Source organism: Ovis aries, chromosome X (assembly GCF_016772045.2).
Source record: "Ovis aries strain OAR_USU_Benz2616 breed Rambouillet chromosome X, ARS-UI_Ramb_v3.0, whole genome shotgun sequence".
In the NCBI taxonomy this organism is placed as follows: Eukaryota; Metazoa; Chordata; class Mammalia; order Artiodactyla; family Bovidae; genus Ovis; species Ovis aries.
The window spans coordinates 125601019-125628264 of record NC_056080.1 but is presented as its reverse complement, the minus strand read 5'-3'; the positions used below and the strand labels follow the sequence as shown (position 1 = coordinate 125628264).

At 38.7% G+C, this 27246-nt stretch overlaps 1 protein-coding gene across 21 annotated transcripts in view; it reads right to left on the bottom strand.

The window, feature by feature from the left end:
- Positions 1 to 27246, bottom strand: part of ACSL4 (acyl-CoA synthetase long chain family member 4) — an 84716-nt gene that overhangs the window by 30303 nt on the left and 27167 nt on the right. For 5 of the 21 annotated variants that reach the window (XM_060408092.1, XM_060408086.1, XM_027963304.2 and 2 more), the window contains exons 2-6: positions 14749 to 14801; positions 1622 to 1861; positions 1202 to 1379; positions 704 to 813; positions 448 to 586 (exon numbers count right to left, since the gene is read on the bottom strand). In XM_060408092.1, coding sequence (XP_060264075.1) covers positions 448 to 586; positions 704 to 813; positions 1202 to 1379; positions 1622 to 1849 — 655 coding nt within the window. In that variant the 5' untranslated portion in view covers positions 1850 to 1861; positions 14749 to 14801. Of the gene's footprint in view, positions 1 to 447; positions 587 to 703; positions 814 to 1201; positions 1380 to 1621; positions 2152 to 10670; positions 10775 to 14748; positions 14802 to 27246 lie in introns of all 21 variants that reach the window. The other 16 variants (XM_060408093.1, XM_060408078.1, XM_042242177.1 and 13 more) reach the window with 4 other exon arrangements.

Below are 27246 nucleotides of genomic sequence, written 5' to 3'. Positions count from 1 at the left end.
ATGCTTAGTTGTGTCCAACTCTCTTCAACCCCATGGACTGCAGTTTGCCAGGCTCCTCTGTCCATGGAATTCTCCAGGCCAGAATACTAGAATGGGTAGCCACTCCCTTCTCCAGGGACCTTCTGAACCCAAGGATGGAACCCAGGTCTCCTGCATTGCAGACGGATTCTTTACCATCTGAGCCACCAGGGAAGCCCTGAACCATTGAATACTTCCCAGTACTTTAGTAAATTTTCAAACAGTGGTTACCTTTTTGAGGAGAGAGAGAAAATCTTAATATTATATGGTCTTGATAGTTTTCAAACATTTTTAAAGTTATTTTTTTATTGAGTTATACAAACCTTTTTTTTAAATCAGAGGACTTACCAGTTTTCACTTGCATTATTTCTTTAATCTACTGGAATAATAAGCCTTGAATCGATTAATAAATTTGTTTGCTTTACTTACAGTTTTCTGGCTTGGATCCCAACTCTTCTACTGATTGCATGCTGTGAATCTCAAATCCTTCAGGGTATTCTGCTTTATTGATAGCCTTATTGTCCACATAAATGATATGTTTAACACAGTTGATATCTATCAATGCAGTCTGTTCAACAGAAAGAAAATCCAGCTATTAAATATGGGCCCACAATCAACTTCATTACTTAATATTTTCCTATGCTGTCAAATGCTACCATAAATTAAAAGAAAATGTCATATTTACCTTAAGTTTACTCTCCAGAAGTTCAACACTAGTAATCAGATAGGTAGCCTCAGATTCATTTAACCCATGAACTACAGCTTCTCTGCCAAGGGTGGCATATAAAGTCACAACTACATAATAAAAAATAAACACAAACATTAAATGATAAACATTTCTTAGATATATTATTTCAGCCAACTTTTAATGGTAGACTCACAGACATGAATATATTTTATAATCTAATTTGATTTCATAGTCTCTGCTCTTACCCTTCCACCTTGCCTCAAACTTCCTGGCAGTCACAAATGTGTCTTACAAATTCTCAGGATTCTAACTCTTTAAACCTAAAGAAACTGGAAAATACTGAAAGTGCCACAAACTGGGCACAAATTCATCAGTTAAGATTCTCAAGGTCAACAGGTTCTAGCTTAACACTTGCTTGGAAGATAAGAGGATCCGAGGACAGTTTCATGTGTAAGCACAGCCCACTCTCTCCCTCCAAAACCACCAGGCACTTACGAGGAAAGTTGTACTTAAAGCAGGTCTGTGCCGCAATCATCCATTCAGCCCTGGTCTCACAGAAAATAGCAATGGTGCTCTTTGGCTTCAGTCCCAGTGCAGTGAGTCCACTGCCGAAGTTATTCACTCTGCGGTTCACTTCGAGATAGTTCAACCATTTATAATTCCCAAGAATTAACTGTCAGAGTGAGAGATGGTGTAATATTAGCACATGTACTCAAACAAGTAATTAAAATACTGTTCAATGGGGAGAACTCAAAATTGTCCTTAAGTGAATATACAGACACTAGGAACACCTTTGGAGAATTAGTTACAGGCACTGTAATGAAATGTTGGTGTGTTTAAAATGCACTTGATTTATAGTCAAGTGTACCTTCCCCTTAAAAAAAAAAAAAAACAGAAAGCCCCAAAATGCTTTACCTTCTTAAAAACCTTTCCATTTGGCTGCATTTCATTTTCTTCACTTAGGACTTCCCTGGTTCCCAGGCTCTCCTTCTTCCCAAACTTGGAGACAGCATGATCGAATAATTTATCCAGGGTGTCTGCTCCGGGGATGTCTATGACAGCTAGCGAGTCGAAGTGCGTGACAGAACGATATGGACTTCCAGGTTTGTCTGAGGTGGGCTTAGCTTTTATTCTCTTTGCCATAGCGTTTTTCTTCTTAGCATTGGTAAGAAAATACCATGGAATAAATATAAGGGCACTGTATATTGTTATTAACAGGTGGATAGGCAGCAAAATAATGGTGAGCACACTTTGCTTAAGTTTCATGGTGGCAAGGCTTCTAAAATGGTGTTTATTTCTTGTTATTCTTTGGCTTCGGAAAGCCTGATTTTGCTGAAGAAGGCAATAATGGGAGCAGCAGTAAGAGTAGCAGAATAGTCAAGGCAGTTCAATTTTAATGATACAGAAAGAGTTAGTAATCTTTGGAAGCCGACAACAAAGTACACCTGCAGGTGAAGACAATGAACCAGGCAGAGAGCAGGGAAAACAAAACAAAAACAAGAGAGTATTAACAAGTTGATAGCACCATTGATTTAAATACCCAGGTTTTTATTAGTTTCTATCATTGATCTGATACGAGAAAGCGGAAATAACTGGTCTGAAAGACTGGTATTTTCCAGTTTTAATCATTATGGCCATAAATTTTAGATGTAATTTTTGTAGGTTATCTGGTATACTTCGCGTGACTCTACAAGTCCGTTGTATAACACTATAGCAACTAAAGCACATGCATGTGATATTTAAGTTTGGCTAAATTTTAGGAGAGTAGAGAATGCCAATACTGAGGTTTCTCTTCAATACGCATATGTCAACTGAACAGCTTTAAATAGTATTTGACTTTTTCAAAAGAGGGGAAATAAATCCACCAATTTTGGTTTATTTCTCAATGATCAACCCAGAGTTCTTTATTAAGATAATTTTTTAGTAATGCTATTCATTATCACCTATCCCCCAAATTGGACTAATATAATCATAAAATTATTTCCTACATGTCTGTTTTGTGCTCAAATTGCACCAGTTGCCCAGGAGTGGCAGTATTAAGTCCAAGGCAGTGTAAGTCTCCGGGCTCCTGCTCATTATGAGTTAACAGTTATGAGGTCATCAGCACACAAGAGAGATCCAGTGTTTTTCAAACTTTGTTTGCAGGAGAAAGGGGCAGCTAACCCATTTCATCAAATAAACACGAGTGAAAACTTCCCATCTGTAAACACTAAAGTGGAGTAAACACTAAAGTGGAATTGCTCTGGCTGAAGCAGGGATTGGGGGTGCCCTGAGTCCCACCTTGGACTTCCTGGAACCCCATTCCCAAAGTGACCACTCGACCTTCTTTCCAATGAAGAGTCTGTAGAAATGCCTAAGTCCTGTGGTACGCAGTGCAAGCAATTAATGTGATAGCAGTTCAGAGCAAGTGCAAAATGGTCCACAGTTCCAAAGGGAAGCTTTGTGGAGATTAGACTTAAGCTGGACCTTATGTTGGGGATCTGGAAACAAAGGAAAAGGACAGAGGTCATTCTGGTCTGGGGAACCACATGAAGAAAGGAATGAATCTAGGAGAGGAAGGAGTGCGAACAGGAAGGACACTCGCCTGACTGGGGCACAGCGCACTCGCCACAGCAGTACAGGCCACAGTAGTACACGATCTGACAAATCAGGCGAAGTAGTTTTCATTTGATTTGGCAGGAAACTGGAGGCCACTGCAGGTCAGAAAACCAGTGCCAACTGGAAAGGAACTGCAGAAACAGCCTCGTGGAGAATAATCTTTCTCCAGGAGCTTGCCTTCAGTTGAGAAAGCTATTTTGGTGAGTAGCCGTATATTTCAACTCGAGAAAAAGTAAAGGAAGTATTAGCTCACTTTGAGGAGCCAAAGTAAAGTGCATCCTTCTGCAACTCCTATGAAGATCGACTACTGACCCCAAGCCAGCTGTGCCTTTTTACACCAATTACTATAAAATGGTAACATAATCCTTAAACCTGCTCTGCTTTTGTTCATGTTGTTCAACTGAGCGTGGTGAAATGAGCAAGAAACTACAGATGAAACGACCCACGATTCAGGCCCCATCTCTGTCACTGACTAGCTGTGTAACCTTGGGCAAAGCCTCTGAGCATAAGATTTGGCTAGATCAGCAGGCCTTAATTTCCTAGGGGTGATGGACCACTTTCAGAATTCAATGAGAACTATAAACCCAGTTCTCCTCAGAGAGAGATGCAAAATGGTATACTCAAATTCAGGGAATTCCTGAATTCCCTGGAATCCATCCATGAACACCAAAGGTTGACACCACCCTTACAATTTCCTGGGGCCCTTGCAACTTTAACTTTATGCTTTACTATACCTAGAAAAGGGCTTCCCTGGTGGCTCAGTGGAAAGAATCTGCCTGCCAATGCAGCAGATGTGGGTTTGATCCCTGGGTTGGGAAGATCCCCTGGAGAAGGGAACAACTACCTGCTCCAGTATTCTTGCCTGGGAAATCCCATGGACAGAGGAGCCTAGAGAGCTACAGTCCATGGGGTCACAAAGAGCCAGACACAATTGAGTTACTAAACAATAATATACCTAGAAATTGCTTTCTCCATCTCTCTGACAAGTCTCGTCATCCTTTTTTTTTTCAAGATAGAACACACCAAGGGTCTATCATAGTGCCTGATCCTCAGTATGAGGATCAGCCTGATCCTCTAACAATCCTCTCCTCCTCAAACATTCCATGACTACCCAAATCCATGATAATCTCTCCTTTTCCTAATTTCCCACATCACTAGAAATGTCTACCACTCATTCTGATCCTTGATTATGCCATCATTTTTAAACATCTAAGCATCTAAGTATGCAGCACAGACTAGTAGTTCTCAACCCTATCAAACCCAGCACCTCTTTATTATAACAAATATTTTATAATACTCCTTTATAAACCTTAAGGGGTACTCAGAGATGATAGTCTACTTACACAGTTTTAAAAATAATTCCTTACTGATAATATAAAGAAGTACTGAAAGGAAATTAATTCAAAATAAATACTTATTTCAATACATAAATTCTCAGGGACAATACCAGAAGACAAACAAGTCTTTAGACTGATAAAATCCCCCTAAGTGGGGAGTATCACTTCATTCTCATTTGAAAAACGGGGCTGAAGAAGCAGAAGACAGCTTTTGACAATATTACAAACCAGCTGGATTTAAACTGCGCTGTATGCTTTTCGTCAACTGTATTGTTATATACACTTAATTTTTTACACAGATTTCCCTTAAGTCTTAGACGTAGGGAAACATCTACTTAATCCTCATAGTACACACACACACACACACACACACACACACACACACACACACACACACCCCACAAGGCTCAAAGAACACTGAGGTAAAGAGAGATCATTTAGTCTAGAAGTTTTCTAATTTTTTCTGGTGGTGCTGAGGCTGGGGGCATGATGTGGGTATGGGTCACTCATTTGAATAAAATCTTATATGGACATGGAAACACAAGTATAGATAAAAGAAAAAAGCAGAGTTGCTTCAGTTGGGGAAGCTGTGTAAGCTCCTGAAGGGGGACTCCATGGAACCTCCATTTCAGCTGAGTATTTGAGCCACTGATGCTGTCTGATCTTTCATCTCCAAGGGAAGTGAATGAGTGACAGTGCAAATTGTATCCAAGGTCTGTCCCCAAGTTTGGTGCTCTTTCAAGCACCCCCCACTCCCAGCCAGCCTCTGCCCACTTTGGCCTATCATTTAAAAATCCTTATCAAAAATTTTCCAGCATTACACACAGTCTGCTGATAAATTATTTTTTTAAAAAATTTGAACACCTACTATGTACGTTTTGAGCACATAATACAAAGATGAGTAAAACATGCTCTCAATCCTTTGCATGCACACCTGCATGTCCATATGTATGGTAGGGGGCAGGGAGATGAGTTCACAAACATATACAGTAGACTATGATAGATCCCATCAGAGAAGCAAGAAGAAAAGGTAGTCAAAAAAGGGATCAGATTACACCCAGTTTGGGGAGCAGGGGCAGGGGAGAGATGAAGGAGGAAGGAGAACCGTCTAAGAAGGTTTCCCAAAAAAAGCACAGTATTTTGGTTTGGTGTAAAGGATGGGGATGTTTTCAAAAGGAGAGGACAAAGACTGGGAAATGAGGATGGTCCTCATGGACTAGGGAATGGCTGGCGGCAGAACTGCAGGATGTATCAGAAAACAGCAAGCAGCAGAGCAGATGCTTTCGAGCTTTCTGCTTTTAAAGTGCTGGTTCCCTTTTGTGATCTAAGTCATATTATTTCAGAGTCAATGCTACTAGAATGTCACTACAAGAGACACATGTGTATAATGATTTGGTAACTCAAGATTAAACACCCTGCTATTATATTAGAAGAAAGCTTAATGATAGGTTGGGTGGTAAACACCCTAATCAAAGGAGATCTGGCTTCTCAACTCAGTATCTGCTCTTAAATGTGACTCTGGACAAGACCTATGACCTCTCACGTAAAAGCTCTGTACCAGCAGCATCCATGTGTAATTGGGAATACTGCTTGTGTTTGTTATTTACTTCATGGCACTGTTGGGAAAGTCCTCTGTCTGATCCAGCTTCACCTTCCATGGGTGTGTGGTATTGGTCCCTGGAATACACTCTCAACCCTCTTGCCCCTCTCCCACTTCGGCTAAACCACGACCTGGTTAAATCCATTTCACCACCTCATCTGCACCCTTCCCCATGCAGCTGAATTTGGCTGGAGAAAACACCCAACAGAGCCGAACATCCCCCTTTAGATCCATGGCTGCTCCCTCAAATGGCCCCTTGAAGCTGCAGAGAAGCCATGCTGCCCTGCCCTAGGCCATCCACAGGCTTGCTCTCCTGGAGTTCATGCTTTGTTTTCTCTCTTCAGACCACTGAGTCTCCTTCACTGTCCTCAACCTCTGCTGCTGACCTGGCTTGCCATTTGGCTGAGAAAACTGAAACCGTCTGAAGAGAACGTCCACCGACTCCCACCAGTGTGTCTGCAACTACTTGCATCTGTGGCCACGTCTCTCCTCTCTCCTGTGACTAGAGATGGGCTGGTGATGCGCCCAGCCAAGGCAACCCCTTCACTCATGCATGAAGCCCTTGTCTAGACTAGAAAGACCTTGCTGCTGCTGCTGCTAAGTCGCTTCAGTCATGTCCGACTCTGTGCGACCCCATAGACAGCAGCCTACCAGGCTCCCGCGTCCCGCTGCTCTATTGACTCTTCCTTTTCCTGCCTCATTAATTTCTCCTGCTCTGCTGAACTAGTCCCACCCACATCCTAACAGGCTATGATTTCTTTCATCTTAAAAACCATTTCCTCTCTCGTACTTTATTCGCTGCCTATGGTTCCATTTCTTCTCCTTCTCTGTGTGTGTGTGCTAAGTCACTTCAGTCATGTCTAACTGTTTGGACTATAGTCCACCAGGCTCCTCTGTCCATGGCAAGAATACCGGAGTGGGTTGCCAGGCCCTTCTCCAGGGAATCTTCCCAACCCAGGGATCGAACCTGTGTCTCTAAGTCTCCTGCATTGGCAGGTGGGTTCTTTACCACTAGCTCCACCTAGGAAACCTTCTCCTTCTCTGTAAGACTCCTTTAAAGAGTTGTCCCTATGCCCTGTCACCCAGTTATCTCCCATTTTCTTTTGACCCCACTTAGCTCAGGTTTCCTCCTCCTGTTCCACAAAATTGCTTTGCTCAAGGTCACCAATGACTTCCATGTTGTCAGATCCCAAGGTCAGTTAAAGCTCAGGCCTCAACCCGCCCTTGACCCACCACCAGCCTATAGCCCAGTTGACCCCTCTTTTCTTGCTGGAAACTTCTTCACTTGGCTTCCAGGAGAACCCATTCTTCAGGTTTTCTTCTAACTTCCCTGACCATTCCTTCTCCATCTTCATTGCTGCTTCTTCCTCATCTCCCAGACCTCTCAACACTATAGTGTTCAGTCCTTGAACCTCTTCTTTATCTAAGCTCACTCCCAAGGTGATCTCATTTAGGCTCATAGCTTTAAATAGCATATGTATGGTGATGATCCCAAAGTTTCTCCACTAAGCCTGGAAGTCTCCCTTAGGCACTAGGTTTGTATATCCAACTGCTTCCTCAACAGATCCATTTAGATATCAGTTACATATTCATTTAATACATATGTATTAATAGGAAATTGAGCTGCTGATCATCCTTCCACAAATAGCCCACTCAGTGTTGCCCGTCTCTGTAGCTCCAGTTGCTTTAACCAAAAGCCTTCAATCAGGTTCACTTTCATTCCCCTCTCTTCCTCACAATTCCACAGCCAATTCATCAGCAAATCCTACCAGCTCTACTCACAAAACAGATACCAAATTTGGTTACTTCTCACCAGCTCCACACATACCAACCTGGCTCAAGCCACTGTCTCCTCTCACCTGGAGAACTGCAATAGCCAATGTGAGCTTCCTGCTTCCACCTTTACAACAAATCCCAAACTCAGCAGCCAGAGTGCTCTAGTTCAACTGTGAGCTAGATCCTGTCATTCCTCTGCTCAAAACCTTTCAAAGAATCCCCATGTGACTCATTCAGAAAAAAATGTAGTCCTTACTCTGATCTATGAGAAGGGACCTGTCCCCCACCTCAAGTTTCTGCCTTCATCTGCGACACTGTCCGTTTCCTTCTGCTACTATGCCATTTGTTCCTTGATGTTTCTGGGACACAAGAAGCATGACCCTGCCTCAGGGCTCTTGTACACGCTATTCTCTCTGCCTGGAATGTTCTTCCAAGATACCTGCCCAGCTTATTTTCTCATCTCCTTTTTGCCTTTATTCAAGTATCATCCCCTCAGTAAGGCCTTCTCTGTGCTCAGATGCTAAGTCATGTCCGACTCTGTGATGCTATAGACTATAGCTCGCCAGGCTCCAGTCATGGGATTTCCCAGGCAAGAATACTGGAATGGGTTGCCATACCCTCTTCCAGGGGATCTTCCTGACCCAGGGATCAAACTCAGGTCTCTTGTGTCTCCCACATTGCAGGTAGATTCTTTACCACAGAGCCACCTGGGAAGCCCAAGGCCTTCTCCAGTCACTCCAAAATCACAGCCCATTTTGATTTCTCTTAGTGCTTAATACTACTACTTCATATGCTTTATGTTTCATGCTTATTTTCAAGGCCTCCATTAGAACATAAAGGTTCCGTGAGGCAGAGGTTATTGTTCGCTGCTGAATCTTCCTACACTTGTACCTCTGTGTACGAAGTGTTCAATAAACTTGCTGACTGAAATAAGAATGGAGATGGGATTGCTCTGAAACTATAAAGCAAAAATGGATGTTAAGGGCAATAGCCAGAAGACAACCAATCTTAGTCATCTTTTAAAAAAATCACTTGTCTAGGCCAACACTCCAGGAAATGGTATACTCTTAAAAATCCCTGGTAATTAACTTGAACATGTATTTAGTTGCTTGATAGAAAACATGAAACTGGACAAACTGCCTTTTCCACAGAGGAAAAAGACAAGTTGTTACAAAAGCAAGAGGATTATAGAATTTGTATCATGTGCCTTTTCACGGATGCCTTTCACAAATGCTGTCCTGCCATGTATGATGAGGGATACTGCTGTCTCACCAGGAGGACATGAACTCTGAGTTGCACTTCCTTAAAATCAAATGATGCACTTGTATTGCAGCTGGAAAGGGCAGGGTGTCAGCTTCAGTCAGGGGATAGCCAATCATTCCTGTTGATGTTCAGCATTCCATTTGGGAATCGGATTGCATGCTCACTCAGTTGTGTACAGCTCTTCAGTGACCCCATGGACTGCAGCCTGCTAGGCTTCTCTGTCCATGGGATTCTCCAGGCAAGAATACTGGAGTGGGTTGCCATGCCCTTCTCCAGGGGATCTTCCTGACACAGGGATCGAACTTGCGTCTCTTGCATCTCCTGCATTGGCAGGGGGATTCTTTACCAATGAGCCACCTGGGAAGCCCGAGAATCAGATTAATTAACCATTTATTGAGCTTGTACTACGGGCTAGGACTGTGCTCAGTCCTTTAGATACACTATTTCCTTTAATCCTTCAGAAACACTCTTTGAACTAATTACCCTAGGGATATAACTTATAACTGATGATCTAACAGTCTCAGACAGATCATCTGACCAAGATAACACAGCTAACTAGGGATTCTGATCCAGGTCTACTGGATTTTGAAGTCCATGCTTTTAGCTGTACTGTCTGTGACCTGGGTCATACTGGTATAATTTAAACAGTTAAGAGTGACAAACTTTGTGTATGAAAAAATCCTGATGACAACTTTGAGCACTGATCTGTCCTACAGTCTAAGGCATTTTTATAGCAGTGGGGGCGGGGCAGGGAGCCCTTAAGCTGCCCAGTACATCCTAGAAGTATAAGTGAAAATCAGGTGTAATTTTAATTTGCTTCTTGTTTTGAGGCCAAGTTTAATGAAGTATTTCATTCCAGTTACTTCAAACACTCTGAGACAGTTAGGTTAAACACAAAAAGCATTAGTAATACATGAAGCTCCAGCACACAATGTAAACAAATGCGACATACTGATTAAAGGCTGAATTTAAAAGAAATCATCATCTTTCCCAGTAGCATGTGACACAACACCCATTTAAGAAAGAGAAAATATAATAAACTAAAGTCAACGCCAAGATATTTTTTTTCCGAAAGTTTTAGAAAACAGTCTAAACCAAGCAAGGATCCATGCATCTACCAAGTTGAGACATGTGGTAGAGACAAATATACTTCATCTGTCCTTGATATATTTCCTTATGAAAATGTAAGAGACAGCAATGTGATAATCAATGATTAACTGTCAGTGCTACTTTAAGAAATCACATTCTCAAATCACACATCAGTTAAGAGTAATTTAAATACCAAATAAAGAGATAATTTGCCTTCTGAAAAGGATAAGCCTATATCCACTAAACACTAAATCAGAAAACAATTATAAAAATTCCAAGAGATTAAAACAGATATGCATACCTGTCGCACTTTAAAAGATCATACTTCGACATAGACATTGCATCAACGAGACTTTTGTAAAGGGGTGGAGTGCTTTTTTAAAAATTCCTATTTTCTTTCACACACTATTAAAAAGTTTCAAGTGATTTAAAAACATATAGGAGAAAGGTTATATACACATTGAAGAAAACAGTTGCTTTGGTTAATGAAATCAAACTTCATAGGTACTACATTACAACATAATTAACCTTATATTTCAATATTAAAACTTTTTAAATGTTAATATTTTAAGAAAATAAAAGGCAGTAAGAGTAGCTAGTACGATCTTTTGCTTTCAGACAGTTTGTAGGACTGAATAATCGTGTGAAATATAATCTGGCTGCTCTACGTAAGTCTCATGTGACTCAAAGTTGGTAAGTCAATCTAATCAATATGAAATAGCTTATACAGTCAAACTTCTGAAGTATACAGTAATTATAATACATTTGAAAGCTGAAAAAAAAAAAGCAAAAGAAAAGCAAACACCTAGGATGACTAGACAGACGCTCTATACACTGTACGCCTGCCTAGCTAGTTTGACTAGAAGAGTCTCACAACTATGACTGATCTTTGGTAACATCTCTAACAAGATGAACCAAACCTGTTTGTTTCATCACCTGGATGGATATTAACTTCTGAAGTCGCCATCCTGCTAGTCTCTTCCCAGCTTTCCCCAGCAAAGAAAGCACCTCAGCTGCCATGTTGAAAATGCCCTTTCTTGCTCAAGCATGCATTCCCTCCCATAATGCGTTAAGAACATGCCCAGTATGCATCAGATAATGCTTTTTCTAGGTCACAGGATATATAATTGGGATCCTATCTACATATGTTGAAATAAGGAGATGTCGTGTGTTGAAATGTGGGAGCCTCATACAATGCTGTGCCTACACACTTCACACTGAGTACAAGTACATTTATCTTCCTCATTTTAAGTGATTGAAACACACTTGATTTTTATTTTCAAAAACACACTTGATTTTTTAAAGCTTTCCAAAGTTGACAGTGGGTTGGATATAATTTAATCCAAAGCTTACATATAAGGAATTTTGAGGATATATCATGCTAGAAGTGGCACCTGCCAACAAGACATGATGTTATCAGACATCAGCTTCAACTTTATCAGACATCATGAAAAATGGGAGAGAAACTAAGTTCTAGGAGTTATGTGTTCAGAGAGAAATATAAAGGGTTCAGTGCTGCAGAAAGGAAGCAGACAACGACAATGACAACCCCAATCCCTACAGCTGCTGCTAAAGAGGATCTGCTATAGGTCCCTCTAGACAAAACCCTGCTACTACATTAAACGGTCCATCATGCATGGTGTAGACTTTTTGTCTGTAAAGTCTTCCGTGTACTAGGTATTTTTTTCTTTATGAGCTTAACATAAGTTAATTAAAAACAATCGGATTACATATCTGACAAATTAACTCACAGTTATAAATGTGTTATCTGAATGAGAAATATACAGACTATTAGCTTTGCTATTTGTTACACATCTGTCTCCTATCATCTTATCTACTAATTATAATAAATCAATACAGCTGTGAGCTGCCAACCCTGAGCACAGGCTAAAAAAAAAATCTGTTAACCTGGTTGCTATTTCCCACAGCCTTTGTGTTACAGGGAGAATTTTGCAACTTACATCTTTTTTGGCTACATGCCCTATCCTCTGGCTTTTGCTAGAGGAAGGACCAGTTTAATAGATTGGTTCTCTATAAATGTTGTTTCCCAGTACTCACGCTGTTAAAAAGTTACGCAGCAAGGTAGTCTTAAGCCACTTCTTACAAAATGGCTAAATAAGTCACTATGATTCAGCTACCAGGCCACCATAATGTGAAACTGTACTGTGGCAAATAACAAACAAAATAAAACAACAAAACCTTGCTTTGCTCTTCAGTAGCAAATATATCTTATAACTGAGATTAATAAAAGAGTTCAGTGACTGATAAATCTGTTGAAGACTGAAATCTTATAGCCATTCAGTTAACTCAAATATTAGCACTAGTAAAGAAAAGGGCATGGATATTCCAAAGACAATGAAAAAATTCAATACGTATTTTTATTATTAACATTATTATTAATGCAATACATAGTTAAATTATTTACACTGAATTATGGGTGTACCCGACATTTGAGAAATTAAAGAATTCTTAACTAAAGAAGGATGCCACACGAAGTCAAATACAAGAAGCCATGGAAAAGTACTCCGAGAGGTAATGTCTCCATGTTAGGGATGAGGAATATTTTCCATTCTGTTCTCTCTTCATGTTCATTTGTTCACCTGACCCATGCAAGCTTCACAAACGTGAGTGAGATAAGGGAATTAGCTATTTCTATTTTGAAGTGTACTTTGGGAGAGGCAAGGCACTATGCCAATTGAAGAACTCTCTCCAAAGTGTCTGTTGACTCCTGAACTGGCCAGATACTCTTGCTAAAGCTTCTGGAAACTCCTGCTCTTCACCTTGGTAGTTCTTTCTCTTACACATCTAAGTGGGCTGCAGGCCAATTACAATGAATTTTTATGTGTGTGGGACATGTGAGATGAGGGTGGAGAGGGAAAAAGAAACAGGAAATAGATTCTCTGTGTATAAATAACTATAGGAGCCTGAATCCTACAGCCCATACAATTGCACTATGGTCTATTTCCCAAAAGAAACACTAAATCTGTTACCTTATCTCCTTTGTCAATCATGGGATAGCACACTGCCTGTGTAGCTGAATTCGGAGACAACTAATTTTGGTCTGTTGATGAAAATCTTTGTTCATGTTCAAGATTTTTCTAATGCAGCCTAATCAGTCAACTGTAGCAATCTTCGCTATACAAGCACATTAAGTCTTTTGAATTTCTTTATACTTGGATTCAAAAATAATTATGAGCACATAAAAACTACTATTTCTTTTGTTTCAGTTTCATAATCTATTATAATGAGAGCAATTCTTAGAAGACCAGAAATACAAGAGAGACAGCATTGTATATGGGGCTTTGGTCCTGGCTCAGCAGCTTGACGAGCTGCACAACCTGGAACAAATTAAATTACCTCTTGTCTATTTCCTCATCTACATGAGAAAGTTGGATTCAGATTTTAAGATATCATAGACAAGTAAAAGTTTTATAAACAAAGAATGATGGTGAGGGCAATGACACAACTGTCAATTTTTTTTTGGCCAAGCATGATCATAAAAAACAAAAACCTATCATGTACTATCACCATCATTTCATAAAATACAGAACAGGTCTAACTCCTCAAAATTAGAAGGATATAACTTATAATAAGCAGCAATTTTTCAAATGGAAAAAGTTCAGCTTTAAAAATCTCATGGCCTGTGGGACTTATTTCCCTCACTTCACCATGGACCAGTAAAAAGTCTTCACTGATCAGGGTACTGTCTAAAAGTAAATGTTTGGGAACTCCTGAACTAGGTAATTTTCAAGGTCCAAGGCTCAAACACTAAAATTATAATTTTAGGTGCTCTGTTTTATTTCTTTCATTCTATATCATAGTCTAGAGTAGGTGTAACATGAAGGATAGCACTGATGCTTAGATTTTTGAAGATTAGAAATATATTTAAATCATTTTAAGAAATGGTAACTAAAATTAAGCTTCAATTTATTGGATAAAGTATACACTACTACAGATTCAACTTCATCAATATTAATGAACCATTCACTGGACACTTACTATTAAGCTCATTTTACAGATGAAGAAATTGAGGCAAAGGGAAACTAAATAACTTTTTCAGAGACACATTGCCTCAGGAGTCAGAACTGGAACTCCAATCGTGACTCCACTTTTTGGTTAAAAAAAAAAAGATTATATTTAGACTTTAATTATCACTTCCCCATTCATAAATGAGTGACAGATGTTTTAAATCTTAGAAGCTGTCCAGAGTAAAAAGTTCTCATATTTTACTTTTCCAAATAATGCCTTTTTAATACATAAATATTGGCAGGGCTTTTCCAATATAAAGAGAGGAAAAGTGTCTATTAGTTTGGTCACTGAACTTTCTCCAAAAGCTGACAAGATTGCAAATTTGGAATTTTTAAAGGACAAATACTTACAGATTTTTTCTTTTTTTCTTAAGAAGAACCCGTATATCTTTCTGGATTTGAATCTGCAATAAGAGACAATATTTATGTGTGTGGTGACATAAGAAAAGATCCTTTCTAAAAAGAAACCCATCTGCTTTTTCACATTACCTGTGCACCTTAGTTCATGATAAGCCAGGTACCAAAGGAAAAACAAGAAATGACGAGAACTAGTACTATTGGGATCTTACAAAAGTAACTGAGCCTGGCTCTAAGAAACAGTAGTCAAAACCCTATGGGAAAAGGGCAGATTAAGAAACAAGCAGAGGACTGAATAGACATTTTCCCAAAGAAAATGGTCAATAAGGTACATAAAAAGGTACTCAATATCACTAATCATCAGGGAAATGCAAATCAAAACTACACTGAGTTATCATCTCACATCTGTTAGAATGGCTGTCACCAAAAAGACAAGAGATAATGAGTGTCGGTGAGGATGTGGAGAAAAAGGGACCTCTTGCGCACTGTTGGTGGGAATGCAAACTGATGCAGGCACTACGGAAAACAGTATGGAGGTTTCTCAAAAATTTAAACTACAACTATCACATGGTCCAGCATTCCCATCTCTGCTTATATATGCAAAGGAAATGAAAACAGGATACTGAAGATCTCTTCAATGCCTTCCCATGTTTAGTGAAGCATTATTCACACTAGCCAAGATATGGAAAAAACCTAAGTGTCTGCTAAGGGATGAATGGATAAAGAACATGTGATATGCGTGCACACACACAGATACACACACACAATGGAGGTATTATTCAGTCATGAAAAAGAAGGAAATTCTGCCATTTTCAACAACATGGATGGACCCTGAGACATTATAGTTAGATTAAGTCAAAGAAAGACAAATAGTGTATTATATCACTTATATGGAATCCGGAAAGGTCAAACTCAAAGAAACAGACTAGAAGGCTGGTTATCAGGGGCTGAGTTGGGTAGTGGAGGAATTGGGGAGATGCTGTTAAAAGATACAAACTTGCAACTAGAATGTTGAATAAGTTCTGGAGATCTATAATGCACAGCACAGTAATTATGATCAACAATAGTGTATTACATACTTCAAAATTTCTAAGAGATTAGATTTCAAATGTTCTTGTCACAAAAAAGAAATGATAGTTAACATGATGTGATAGTTGTTAGCCAATACTAAGGTAGTAATCAGTATAATATATATCAAATCAACCCATTGTACATCTTAAACTTATACAATGTTGTGTGTTAATTATATCTCAATAATATATATATATATATATACACACAATTTTTTTAATGACAGGGAGCAGGAGTCATGATATTAATGGTTTTATTTCTACCTCTTCTCCCATAGTCAGGATAGAAGCCAAGTTCAAAGACAAAGTCTGACTATAGGAAACTAGTAGGTCAATCTGAGTGGTTAACCCCAACGTCAATGCCCACAGGCACCCAGCTATTTTCTCATTAAAAACAAACTATTTTTTTTAAACAATACATGGCTCTTTCCAAATTCAAATACAGCACTGGTCTAAGTAGAAATGAGAGATAATTTTTATCTTCCTTCAATGAATCAAGAGATAGTCTTGTGACATCCTTCAAGATATATACACTGTGAAGGCTTAGGATCCATTTATAATTGAGGGTTAGTCTATTTTGGAAAATGCAGGAGAAAACTTCTTACCATCTGAATACTAGTAACAGTAAAATAAAGCTCTCCAGTAACTGATACTGTTTACTTACATTTCAACACAACTGGGCATCATATTATGCTTCAGTTTTCTTTCCATCCAGTAGTACTCGGTACTACTTCCATATGATTATAAGAATAACATTCAAACAAATTTTTTACTCTAGATACCACAATGGAAGCTGCAAATCAAACATCCATATAACTAATCTACATACTAACTAGCTGGTATTAACTCAAAACAGTTGGTTTTCTCTTTTGCTACCATCAGGAGGGTGAAGAAAACAAATGTTTATACCCAGATCAATTCTAACTGAGTATGTCTCTCGTTTGGCTTAATCGAATTACTTTTCAACTTCAAGTTAATACCCACAATCTACTCTAGGAAAGGGGGCTCTGACAATAGTATCAGTACCTGTGCGAATACAAGTGGTTAAGAATACTTATAAACAAAAGACACACTATTTTATATTTTCTTCCTTTCCTCCCTGAGGGACTTGATATTAACACCAAGAGGGGAAATCTCTGCATGTTCCTGTTAAAACAAAGTCCCAAGAGCTCAAAAAGAGAACGTTGAGGAAGAAAAACTCCATATTTCTTATACAAATGAATGTATTTCCTCCCCCACACAGAGCTTAATTCAGATAACTAACAAACAACAAAAAACAAACCTTTCATAAAACCACGTGAACATCTGTAGGTGGTGCAGAGTGGGGACGGGATACAAAACTATCCAATAGTTTGTGTAATTTGAAAAATAATTTCCATAGTGAAAGTTTCCAAGGGAGACTTGACACTTGATCATTGGTCCTACAGAGAGAGAGAGGCTGGAGAGGATACTCAAAAGTATAAGAGAACTCTTTCAGTTGGATGAGAGGCCCATACCAACCTCTGGCTAATTTCCAGTCTGAGAGCCCTCAATCAATTGGGCAGGACAAAGTAACTCTCAGATGTTCTTTAATACAAAAGACAGACATAATTTTTCTCAGTAAAGGACATTTCTTTCATCACACACACAAAAAAAGCAAGTAAGCAACAGCTGCCCAGTATGATAAAAGGGAATCAAATCACATTTCCTGCTGCTAAGTCGCTTTAGTCGTGTCCAATTCTGTGCGACCCCATGGACGGCAGCCCACCAGGCTCACCCATCCCTGGAATTCTCCAGGCAAGAACACTGGAGTGGGTTGCCATTTCCTTCTCTAATGCATGAAAGTGAAAAGTGAAAGAGAAGTCGCTCAGTCGTGTCCGACTCTTAGCGACCCCATGGACTGCAGCATACCAGGCTCCTCCGTCCATGGGATTTTCCAGGCAAGAGTCCTGGAGTGGGGTGCCATTGCCTTCTCCGAATCACATTTCCTAACCGAGCCTAATTAAGTTTCTCTACACAACAGAAAAACTGGCACTCGCCTCTCTCTCTCTCTCTCTCTCTCTCTCTCTCTCTCTCTCTCTCTCTCTCGCCTCCTCCCTACAAAACAGCATCCTCCTCTTTAAGTCATCCTGTTAAACTGAAGAAATAATCTGATATAAAAGAACTAAATGGATTATCATCACGCAGGTTCTCTTTACAGATGATCAGAAATATGGATGATCTGGCTAAAATTACAATGCAAATTTGAGTCATACTTTTCACTTTCACGGATATGCAAGCTTTTGCAACATAAGGAAGTTGGAAATCCTTAGCATAGCAAATTTTTAAACAGACTGAAGCATATAACATGGTTTCTTTCCACTTTATAGTCACTTGGTGGCATGAACAAAAGTAGTACAGCATCTAGAGTTGATCATCTTTCAATTAGGGAATGAGGCAGCTCTGAGAAAGCCTTACCCACTAAATATCAGGGAGCATAACAGTGTCCTTGCAGCTAACAAGAGAGTGACTGAGGGAAAAAGTAATACAAATAGAAGGCAGTGTTTTCAACCTCATGTTTTGAGACAGATTTCATAACAAACCATTAATGTGTTTAGTTTTTGCCCTTTCTGTAAATAAATTAGTCTGCTAATGAATATTTTGGAAACATTTTTCTAAAGTAAAGTCCATATACTAAAAATGTGATAGCATCAGATGGAAATGTTTCAGGCATGATCAATCATTCTTTCCTTAATGACTCAAGGACCAATCTTAGTTTAAAAGAGAATGTTTCGGGAAAGAGTGGGAAACATTAACAAAGTCCTACGCACATTGTGTCCAAATCTAAAAGTAAATCCTGGAAAGTCCCTTACAAAACAATTCCCTAAGCAACAGTGTTTTATAAATCTATGTGTACAAAATTTATATACCGGCAAATACTAATGGATGAAAGCTGCCATGCTAGCATATATTTTAAAGGTCAGAGATGTTGAAATAAAAACTAACACAGGTACAAACAGTATGTATGAGTCTATCATTATATATATACATACATATTTGAGAAGGCACATACTTGTAGAAAAATTAGCAAGACATGCACCAAATATTACTGCTATAATTGCATAGTACAATTAAAGGGGAATTTTACATGCTTTACTAATTTTATGTTGTGTATTCTTTGATTTAGTATCTTCCAAAGTTTCCAGAAATAAAAGTTGCTTACTTAAAAATAAATTTTTCAAAATCCTAAAGGAACAAGAAAATGACTCATTTAAAAGGTCTACATGACAGTCATAAGGTAGTCAAATCACCAGAGGTACTGCTCAGAGTCTAAGCTAGAATAGAATCTTTTCTTTTCCCTTTAAAAATATACTTGAATATGAGTGGTCCAGGAGCTTTAAATGCTCCTAAGATTGTGGGTCACTTGATTTGTAAACATTAAAACTATTAAAGAAATGTTATAATCTAAGTAAAACTACCCAGAATCTATCATGAAAAGAGTATGGATGTAATTCCAGACTCTAGACTAGTCACAGACTAGTCATAGACTATAATGTTGCTTCATGGAAAAGTTAAAACCAAAAAGTGTTTATAAAATATTCATGGTCTCAAAAATCTACTTGAAAAACAAATATTACAAATTATCAGATACAACTGAAACTTTTTTTTAAATACACATTTTATTTATCTTTTCCCCCTCAAATTACATGAAGACATTACATAAACAAAAGTACAACAATAAAGCATGTATATGTATATTTGTGATTTCTTCTTACCAATCATCATACAATTTAATGAAGCCTCAAAATCCATTACTCTGTAGTGAATTCCTCTGACTTCCAATAATCACAATTGGATACCATGTGAGGCCCAGGGGATACAGTTATAAGACTCAGTTCCCAAGATCCAAGAGTTTATGATTTTTTGGGAGAGACATAACACATAAAAGACGAGTAAGTGGGTGTTAGTCACTCAGTCGTGTCTGACTCTTTGTGACCCCATGGACTGTAGTCCACCAGGCTCCTCTGTCCATGGAATTTCCCAGGCAAGAGTCCTGGAGTGGGGTGCCATTCCCTTCTCCACGGGATCTTCCTGATCCAGGGATTGTACCCAGGCTCCCACATTGTGGGCAGATTCTGTACTGTCTGAGCCACGAGAGAAGCCCCTATAAAAGATAACTAAAATACAAACCAACATCAGCTAAATTTCAAAGAGAAGTCGTAGTCAGTAAACACTCTAAGAATTCAGAGAAATGAAAGAATTATTTAAGGTAAGTAAATTTAGAGATTTTTATTATCAATAACTATCTAAGCCACCAGCGAAGCCCCATCCCTGTTGGCTCAGATGGTACAGAATCTGCCTGCATTCAAGAGACCTGAGTTCAATCTGGTTCAGGAAGATCCCTTGGAGAAAGGAATGGCTACCAACTCCAGTGTTCTTGCCTAGAGAATTCCATGGACAGAGGACCCTGGCAGGCTACAGTTCATGGAGTTGCAGAGTCAGACATGACTGAGTTTGACCCAGAGAGATGTTATGGGGAGGGAGGTGGGAGGGGGGTTCATGTTTGGGAACGCATGTAAGAATTAAAGATATTAAAATTTAAAAAAATAAAAAAAATAAAAATAAAAGCACATGCATAACTGGAAAAAAAATAAAATAATGAAAAAAAATAAAAATTAGGGTAAACTGTATGACAAGCTCTACGAATATTATTTAAATTATATTTCACTGAATTGAAAAGCTATTCATTTTGGAAGGGGAAAGGAGAAATTTAGTTACAAGTTAAAGGTTTTTATAGCCACAATTCAATCATTATATTTCTATAAAATATATTTATTTTATGTATTATTCCTTATAAACTGGACGTGAATTTATATTGTAAATTGAAATACCAACAAATGCCCCCAAACTAAAGTATATATTAACATATTAATGATAAAACTATAGTGAGTTCCGAATACATGTACACATATCAAAATCATTTAAGCTATTTCCTTTCTTTAGAATTTTCTTTCCTTATCTTGCCAAAACTGTGAATCTTATTAGTGATGGACAAGTTTATTTTTCACCTTTAAAATTGTTATTGATAATAAATATTAGTCACTCAGTCATGTCTGACTCTGAAACTCTTTTTCATTCGATCCTCTAGAAACAAGAGCTTTAACAGTTTGGTGAATACCCTTGGGGACTTTTTTCTAAGCATATTCTAATACACACACACAATTTTTAAAAACTGAATTATACTATCTATACAAGCTTGCAACTTTCTTTTTAAAAAATGGCTCTTACATGCCTTTCCATGTCAGAGTACATAGATATAATATAATACTACTTTGTTATTGCTTTTTAAATTTTTAACAGTTATATGGTATTCCACTGTATGGCCATGTCAAAATTAAGTCTTACCAATCTTCCCTGCTGCTGCTGCTAAGTCACGTCAGTCGTGTCTGACTCTGTGCGACCCCATAGACGGCAGCCCAAGAGGCTCCCCCATCCCTGGGATTTTCCAGGTAAGAATATTGAAGTGGGTTGCCATTTCTTTCTCCAATGCATGAAAGTGAAAAGTGAAAGTGAAGTTGCTCAGTCGTGTCTGACTCCTAGCGACCCCACGGACTGTAGCCTACCAGGCTCCTCCATCCATGGGATTCTCCAGGCAAGAGTACTGGAGTGGGGTGCCGTTGCCTTCTCCACCAATCTTCCCTATTGATGGGAATTTGGGATTTTCTAATTTCTCATCATTAGAAACATAGCAATAAACACCCTTAACAATATATTTATGCCAGCCCTTCTATAGGATACATTTCTAGAAGAATTATTAAGTCAAACTGCTAGGTTTACTGCACCTTATACCATTTATGAATTTATCTTAATCACTTAAGTAAACATAAACAGAAGGTCATATAGGGCAAGGACTGTGTCTTATTATCTCTGCATCTATTTTGGCTTGAAAGAGCATTAAAAATCTGTTGGAATGGATAAAGGAAACTAACAGCTGTCAGAGAATACAGCTGGTTTAAGTCATTTTTTTCTTCACATTTAATATCAGCTTTCACTTCATTAGTAACTATTTTTAAGACAGGATTTTTTTTTTACATTATCAACTTCAGCAACTATTTTGGAAAAGTACTTATAACAAAAAACTACCATTATATTTTAGAACAATGATACAATGATAATCAATTTTAACCAAAGAGAAAATCCTTTGTTTTACTCGTCAGTCAGAAATTATTATTTTCAGTGCTAGAACAATATATAAATTGCATATCCATGACAACAATGAATATTTCTTTACGTAGTTAGAGCTGCAGTATTCTGGAGTAAATTCTTTGTTTCGTTTTCTCAGTTTTGAAGCAATGTTTATTTATACTCTACTCATTGTCTTTACCCAAGCTCAAAGACAGAGTCCAGTTTGAACATTAAGAGAAATACTTCAACTCTAGTGAAGAATTCTGTTATCACCCATTCTCTTACATAACTTTCCCCCTTATAATTAGTATGGTAAATTATATGAATTATATACACAGACAGTTTCATCATTAGCATGGCTTTATATATATATATACATGCACACATACAATTTGCATATCACACACATATGCAAATTACGTGTATGTATAAAAATGACAAGTATCTACCTACAGCGTAAGTACCAGACCTCACCTGGAACAGGAAGATAAACTATATGCATATAAATACCATTCCTTACCTACAAAGTTATAGACTTCCAAAGCTGAAATAGGCTTTAAAATGAGAGTCTGCTGCTGCTAAGTCGCTTCAGTCGTGTCCGACTCTGTGCGACCCATAGCCGGCAGCCCACCAGGCTCCTCTGTCCCTGGGATTCTCCAGGCAAGAACACTGGAGTGGGTTGCCATTTCCTTCTCCAATGCATACATTCATGCTAAGTCGCTTCAGTCATGTCCGACTCTGTGCGACCCTATGGACAGCAGCTCTCTCGGCTCCTCTGTCCACAGGATTCTCCAGGCAAGAATACTGGAGTGGGTTGCCATTTCCTTCTCCTTAAAATGAGAGTAATTAGTCTCTAAAAAGAAACTCTCTTCCCTCCCCTTCCAAATGATCACAGGAGCTAAGAGAGGATCTATTTTCTAGAACATAAGGAAAGCCTCTTATATGCTTCCCTATATGGCTAATGTAAGAATTTTTCTAATCAGTGTTCATTAGTTTTACTCTTGAGATGAAATGTGAGAATATTAGAAAGCAAAAAATTACACTATTTCTAACCTTTTGGTTATCTAGGATGAAATTAACAGTATCAAGACAGAAAGGCACATTCTCTTTAAATGCTCTCAATAGAACAACTGCATTTAAATAAGAAAATTTTAAAGTCACAAATATCAAGAATCCTATTTGTAAGATCCACCTAAGATATAGCTTGACTATTAGGAGGCAATCACTGGGGAAGAACTGTTTTAATAGCTGAAAATTGCTGCTGCTAAGTCACTTCAGCTGTGTCCGTCTCTGTGTGACCCCATAGACGGCAGCCCACCAGGCTCCGCTGTCCCTGGGATTCTCCAGGCAAGAACACTGGAGTGGGTTGCCATTTCCTTCTCCAACGCATGAAAGTGAAAAGTGAAAGTGAAGTCACTCAGTGGTGTCCGACTCGCAGCAACCCCAGGGACTGCAGCCTACCAGGCTCCTCCATCCATGGGATTTTCCAGGCGACAGTACTGGAGTGGGATGCCATTACCTTCTTGACTTAGGAACAACAATCTTCCAATACTGATTTAAAAGTGTTTTGAACAAATTGATTGCATAATATCAAACATTGGACTTACCACATCTCTTCCTTTCAAGTTTACTCAAGCAGTGTGTTGATACATGGGTAATTCTGAATTTACAAGGCCTTTATTAAAATACTGAAGAACTGAACAATGCTTGAAAGAAGTATTTGTTACTTTAAGAGATCTTGACCAGAAAGTACTGCTGTGTAACAATCAAAACTTTCCAAAAGCTTGGGTAATTTTTGCCAGAGGTTACATTTTGTTTTTAAAGACATGACTCAATAAATAAACACACAGAGAGCACTAAGGTAATGAACAATAAGTACTCATGAAGCAATCATTTTAGGAGAAAAACATTAGCATTTTCTTCTACATTAAAGATGAGATTGATAAACCACTTGAGAAAAGAGAATATATTTTTAGAAATACAGACTCAGAGCTAAAATATGGCCTGTTTTGATGACTCTCAAAGTATCTGGGGCCACCAGTTCCTGGCGGTACTACTGTTCATAGTATTGCAAGCGCCACTTTTGTTTCTGCCAGAAATAATTTTTATTTGCTGAAAAAATGCACTGGAGTTCTGTCGAAAGTAGTGCCAATTAAGAATAAAAAAATTGTTCAGTGTTGCCAAATGTATACAGAAAGGCACCTTATATCCCATTGACAGAAATGTAAATTGGTACAAGTTTTATAGAAAGTAATTTGGCAATAGGCATTCAGAAGCTTTAAGTCATACATACCTCATGACTGAGTAATTTCACTTTCTACTTCTAGGACTAGCCTGCTGCTGCTGCTGCTGCTAAGTCTCTTCAGTCACGTCCGACTCTGTGCAACCCCATAGACGGCAGCCCACCAGGCTCACCCTTCCCTAGGATTCTCCAGGCAAGAACACTGGAGTGGGTTGCCATTTCCCTCTCCAATGTATGAAAGTGAAAAGTGAAAGGGAAGTCGATCAGTCGTGTCCGACTCTTAGCGACCCCATGGACTGCAGCCTTCCAGGCTCTTCCATCCACGGGATTTGCCAGGCAAGAGTACTGGAGTGGGGTGCCATTGCCTTCTCCAGGACTAGCCTAAGGAAATAGAAATGCACACACACAAAAAAACATAGATAACAGTCACTGCTGTGATAAAAATAACAGAAAACTAGAAATAACAGCACATATCCAAAAGGAGACTGGTAAAATAATGATGTATCCTCATGATTTAACACTACAGTCATCAAACACAGTATTGTCATAGATTTTTAAGGATATGAAAAAACAGTCAAGATATTAATAAGTGAAATTGGTTTAAGACAAAACTTAACCAAATATATGCAGGCTACCAGCTGAAATATTCATCTCTGGATTGTAGAATTACAGGTGATTTTTAGTTTTGTCCTATTTTTTCCTACATTTTCTAAAACTGCTACAGTGAACATATTACTTTTATCATTCAATACATAAGTAAAAAATATAGCACCAGTGTCAATTAATTCTAGTGTGTGTCTGTTTATATGTGGTTATTGATAAGTGACAATGAACATGGCCCATAAGGCATTTGGCCCTATTGACATGGTGAAGTGATGCTATTTTGCTGACATAACTGCACTGTAGAGAGAAGATTAGATACTTCAGTTTTTAAACCAGACTCAAAGTAAAAGAAACTTCTTTTGCTCATGTAATATGATCTATGAAGCAAAATAAGTGTTTTTTTTTTTTTCTTGCTGTAACTACACTGTAGCCTACCAGGCTCCTCTGTCCACAGGATTTCCCAGGCAAGAATACTGGAGTTGGGGTAGCCATTTCCTCCTCCAGGGGACCTTCCTGACCCAGGGATTGAACCCAGGTCCCCCCCACTACAGACAGATTTTTATCGTCTGAGCCACCAGGGAAGCCCATTGGCAAGTGAATAAGCAATATCAAAAAGCCAGATAATCACGAGAGGTTCTGCACAGATGGAAATATCAATAATTTCCTTAATGCCCACAGTTCTACCCACTTATCCTATTAAAACAAACAGGAATTCCAATGCCAGGTGACACTGGCAAAAGATTTAAGAGATATGAGAAAGTCATACTGGCATTCTTCTGTCCCACAAAGACAATATTTTTCAGCTAGCCCAAGTATATTAATACTAATATATTATTAATTAATATAATATTAACATCAATCAGCCCCCTAACGGGAATTGAGGCCTGCCTGCCCCCAGGTGAAAGCATCACAGGCAAAAGGCAGCAAATGAGTATCCTTTCTTTGCTTTCTACACAGTGATGGGAGGGATGATACAGGCAGGGGATTTTAGAAGTAAACTCTCCATCAGTACCCACTTGTTTACAACCTGAACTCTGGGACCAGTGGCTCAGAATATTAGAGGATCTCATCTTACCTAAGACTGTCTTGCTTCAGACATTCCAATCAACTGTGATATCAGGTTACTAATATGTACTAGCTGACTTCAAAAAGCCGTAGAAGGCAGAAAGGGTTGAATCATTTCTTTCCCTCAAAGTTTTCATTTCAAAATGTTTCGGGCAACAGGAAAGTATCATTAAGTAATCTCATTTCCTGTAAAGGCCCACACAGCTCCAACTGTGTCCTACAATAACCTCGACAGGGCCTAGTGGCACTGAGTTCACAATGCTCAAAATGATAAAAGGCACACAGCGGCTATGCATAACATCCCGCTGCAATATACAATTTACCTGAAAATTAATGTTTTTAATTTACTTGAAAATTAATGTTTTTACTCTAAAGTAAAGGGAAAGCTATCTGTGGCTGCTGGTTAACTCAACTGAGCTGAGCCAGTGCTTCTGAAGCTAAGCTCACAAATTTGAGCCCTGTGTGAATTGGTGAAGAATCTGCCTTCAATGCAAGAGATGAGGGTGTGAACCCTGGGTCAGGAGATCCCCTGGAGAAGGAAATGGCAACCCACTCCAGGATTCTTGCCTGGAAAATTCCATGGACATTGGAACCTGGTGAGCTCCATGGGATTGCAAAGAGCTGGACACAACTGAGTGACCAAGCTCACATGCCCATGAACTGGTGAAAAAAGGCAATCACATTTCTCAGCTTGCTCATGTATGTTCCCTGCTTGTCATGTGTTGTCCCAGATTCTTACCAGAATTCTTATCAGAGTCGTCCCCCCCTCCCCGCCCCAACCTTTTTCCTTTTTTGGAGAGACAACCCTAGTGATAACCCAGTAATAACCCTAACTCTGGTCCCACAGAGAACAAGGTAAGAATGTATGGCTACATCAGCAGAAGCCAACCTTCACAACTGGAAAGACACCTCCATGTACTAAGTCCTGACTGAACCCACAGTCATATACAAATGGGCAAGTAAATGAAATAATCAGCTTTGTGCCATTAAACAGACACGTGACTTTTTATTCCAAGTGTTTCAACAATATCAAATTATGATAACTTTAAATATTTTATCTACAACCAAATATTTATAATCCCACTTCTAAAATCTACTTAGATTTTAATTGGTAATTTCTAACTGAAGTCAATTCCTCATCTTACAAAGCATACACTTGTATATTAAGTACATAAAGGATAAATCAGATCCATTTTAAGAAAATACCTCCACAAATAGGTTTTTAACTTATGACTTTTAAAGACTATAATCCTATTTAAGAAGTTGTGTTTACCCTTTCACTAACCTAAATCAAATAGGTTAATTTGGCAATTAATCTATTGCCAAACCAACCTTGTGCTTAGGCACTCAGTCATGTCCAACTCTTTG